The sequence below is a fragment of the Cryptotermes secundus genome, unplaced genomic scaffold (assembly GCF_002891405.2).
Source record: "Cryptotermes secundus unplaced genomic scaffold, Csec_1.0 scaffold1069, whole genome shotgun sequence".
NCBI classification, from domain to species: domain Eukaryota; kingdom Metazoa; phylum Arthropoda; class Insecta; order Blattodea; family Kalotermitidae; genus Cryptotermes; species Cryptotermes secundus.
In genome coordinates, this window is record NW_019718281.1 from 133,579 (window position 1) to 137,216 (window position 3,638).

General features: G+C 34.7%; 1 protein-coding gene across 5 annotated transcripts in view; it reads right to left on the reverse strand.

Moving 5' to 3' along the window:
• The window catches only part of LOC111875530 (protein lifeguard 4), a 14,425-nt gene extending 11,012 nt beyond the window's left edge, over positions 1-3,413 (reverse strand). Inside the window, exons 1-4 of one of the 5 annotated variants that reach the window (XM_023871885.2) lie at positions 2,906-3,025; positions 2,029-2,165; positions 1,037-1,170; positions 729-837 (exon numbers count right to left, since the gene is read on the reverse strand). In XM_023871885.2, the coding sequence (XP_023727653.1) occupies positions 729-837; positions 1,037-1,157 (230 nt within the window). In that variant the 5' untranslated portion in view covers positions 1,158-1,170; positions 2,029-2,165; positions 2,906-3,025. The other 4 variants (XM_023871870.2, XM_023871878.2, XM_033755886.1 and 1 more) reach the window with 4 other exon arrangements.
• Positions 3,414-3,638: the final 225 nt, after the last annotated feature.

The window sequence follows — 3,638 nt, forward strand, 5'->3', positions numbered from 1 at the left end:
ACCTATTATGTGAGAAATGAAGAAGTGTTAATTATAGTCAGTGAGCAGAGGAATATCCTACACGAAATAAGAAAACGGAAGGCTAATTGTATTGGTCATGTTTAACGCAGAAACTGCCTTCTAAAAGAAGTTACTGAAGGAAAGATAGAGGGGCGGGTAGAAGTGACCAGAAGACGAGGAAGAAGACGTAAGAAGATGCTGGATGACCTTGGGGACAGAATAGGATATTCTCATTTGAAGGTGAAAGCTCTAGATGGCATCAAGTGGAGGAACTGTTTTGGAAGAGACTGTGGACCTGTCGTCTTGACAGATTACTGATGAATGAATGAATGTGGTGTTTAATTAAGCAGGTATCACATAAGGTAACTGTCATTTGTTAAATACACAGCATATTAGCAAATATCTTCATATAAATCTATAATCTGTTTTAACGAACAATTCAGCTAAACATTGTCAGTTTGATATACTGCTACATTAGATGGACCATTATGATACATTAAACTTCAGCTCATGTCACCAGAGAGACTGGTAATCATGAGCCCTTTTTTATGTTTTAGCATTCAGAGCTTCTTCCTTCCTTCTCCCACTGATATAACGTGAACATGCATCTTAGATCTCTTCATTCTTTATCTACAGAAAGCATCAGTATTTGACAAAGACAGGAACTGTGTTTTGTTGCTTGAGTTAAAATTTGAGGAATGTATGTCAACACAGTTCTCCTTACTTACTTGGTTTGTACATAGCTGCGTATAGCAGGGATGAACATGAAGGTCCCACTCACAATGACAGTCATCAACAGCTGGAGTGATAACAAACCATAGACTTTCCGAAGAAAACCTGAGCAAAACAGCAATGACTCAGATAGCCATTTTTAAATACACTGTGATGAGCAGAATTGTAAGAAGAGATACTGCTATATTGCTATAGTCCCTTCTGTCATTAAAGGGAACCTGATGCTTCAAAATATTTTTATGTGCTCTTACTGACTTACCTGATGAGAATATGTGGAAATGAGAAAATACGTGTAGGTACTTACCCATGCGGATATTGACTGCAGCCTGCATGACATTATTATTATATGAAAAATCATTCACTATCCATGGCTTTCCTCCAGATTCTAAATCATCCTGTGCAAACATCAGTGGGTCAGTGGCCATATTGAAAACGTTACTGAAACAAAACAAAATTTGTCAAACCTATTTTATGAGACTGTTCTCATAGCAGTATTCAGATTACACTTCATGGCATGTGACGTCACACGGTTCTGCAGATGGATACCAATGTTTTGGTGGAATGTATTGCCTCCATCTTTGGGGTCAATCCAGGTCCTTGATCTTTAGCTTTTGCAGCTGAATCTAATATTAAAGTGTGAATGGATTTTAGGCTTCAACCACCTCACTTGTTCATCCTTTTAAAAGCAGATATCATAATTATTCAGCTGTTGTTTTTGCTATATATCAATGATCTAGTAGCCAGCATTGAACATGGAAGACCAACGTTTCTTTGCTGATGATATTAGTATCCTTATAGCAGGAAATAGTGCTAATGATGTCCAAAGGAAAACAAATAAAACAATAAATGCACTCACAGAGTGGTTTGAAAGGAACGGATTAATTATTAATAAAGAGAAAACAACAGCAATATCCTTTCACCAACCTCAAAAAGTGCAAGTTGAATGCCCATCAATAAAGCTCTATGATGCAGTCATCAATTATACAGAACATACAAAATTTGGGGGAATTTGGCTGGATAAGAATCTAAGGTGGGCTGCACATACTCAACAACTAGCAAATAAATTATGTAAAATATGTTTTGCCTTACAAGTAGTCAAAAGAGTGTCAGGGTTAGAGATTGTGTGCACCTTATATTATGTGTATTTTCAATCCTTGTTACTATATGGATTGATATTTTGGGGCAATTCAGGAAATGCAAAATTGATCTTTAGGTTGCAAAAGAGAGCTATTAGAGCTATGATACAAATCCCAAAAACTATTTGTTGTAAACAATATTTTAAATTACATATATTACCTTTATGATGTCTGTATATATCGGAATTTCTAGTTTACATAAAAACCAATTCGAATGTTTTCATAACCAATTCAGGAATACACTTGCACAGTACAAGGAGAAGAGATGACTTGTTCATAGTGCCAGGTAATGCGAGTCTATACAAAAACAATTTCAATAATATTGGACTTAATATGTTAAATCAGTTGCCACAGTATATTAAAGAGATACCAGTACTATACAAGTTTAAAAAGACTTTGAAAACATTCCTACTTGATCATTGTTTCTATAGTATAGACGAGTTTCTCTTGTTTGGGGTCAAATCCTAGTTCTAATCACTTGTAAACATAATTTCAAGAATAATTAACTTGTAGATTTTAATATTAGTGCATGTTATAGGAATGCCCACTGCCATGTTCTGTATTTTTTTCTTACAGGAACAAGATCGAGGATAGAAGGATTGGGTCTTGAGGCATACAACGGTGTCATGTGTTAAACGATTATATCAGTTCTATTATTAGACTTAATATTTTATTATTATTTTAGTATATGATTATATTATTTATTACATTATTATTATTCTTATTTATTGTATTGTAAAGTATCTGACTTGTCCTATATCATGTATAATGATCCATGGATATGAAGTAAATAAATAAATATGAATTATCCTAAACAGCTGCTCTGCGGATGGTACCCCACATTTAGAAAAACACCAAGACATAATTAATCATGTCCATGCCGAAAACTATTGTTACATATAGGAAATCTCTATAAATGATGTACTGAATCTCTTTCTAATCCACTCAGGTATGTACAAACACAAAATATGTGATGTTTAAATTTACTGCACCCACTACAATCACTACGAAAATTAAATTATGGCTATTACCCTAACCTATTCCATTTGAAGCAAAATTATAAAAATATTAGAAACTATTTCTTCTCCTTTCCAACCAGATAAAATTTTACGTTAGTATGTCCAATCAGTGGCCGCCATGTCGAGAGCCCCCCTCCCCCCCAAGGGAATTAAATTAAAAAATTACGTTAATATGACAGGACTTTGAAGTTCCTTCACTATGTTCATAGTCCAATAAACTGTGCGATAATAGTGCATTATATTTTTACAAATTAGCTGACAGGTCTCATGCCATGAATTTGGACCATATCACCAAGAAACATATTACATGCTTCTCAACGTTAAGCTGTATAATATGTAATGCATTGACATGTAAACTTTCCTGCTTCACCTCTTAATAAAGTGAAACTACTCCCACGAATCAAAACAATCAAACAAATCATAACATTTACTTACTGTCAAAATCGAATGTTTCGATAACTGCATGATATCGAAACATCCAAAAATCCACGTTGCTCTTGTAGGTTCAAGGAGGCCATCTATTACCAAAAATGTAAACTACGCAATTAGAAAAGTGGACAGCTGAAGGTAACGAACAGTATATCGATATCATCGTCACCAAGCATCGAGACACTCATCCATGTTTTGTACAGTGGCGCCACTACTGTGAAACTACACATTCACAACGGACTGGAATACTCAAAATTGTCTCCTACAAGGTTCTGTAACTCCTCTTCTATACTATTTCTTGTTAGAAAATTGTTTCCTTTTA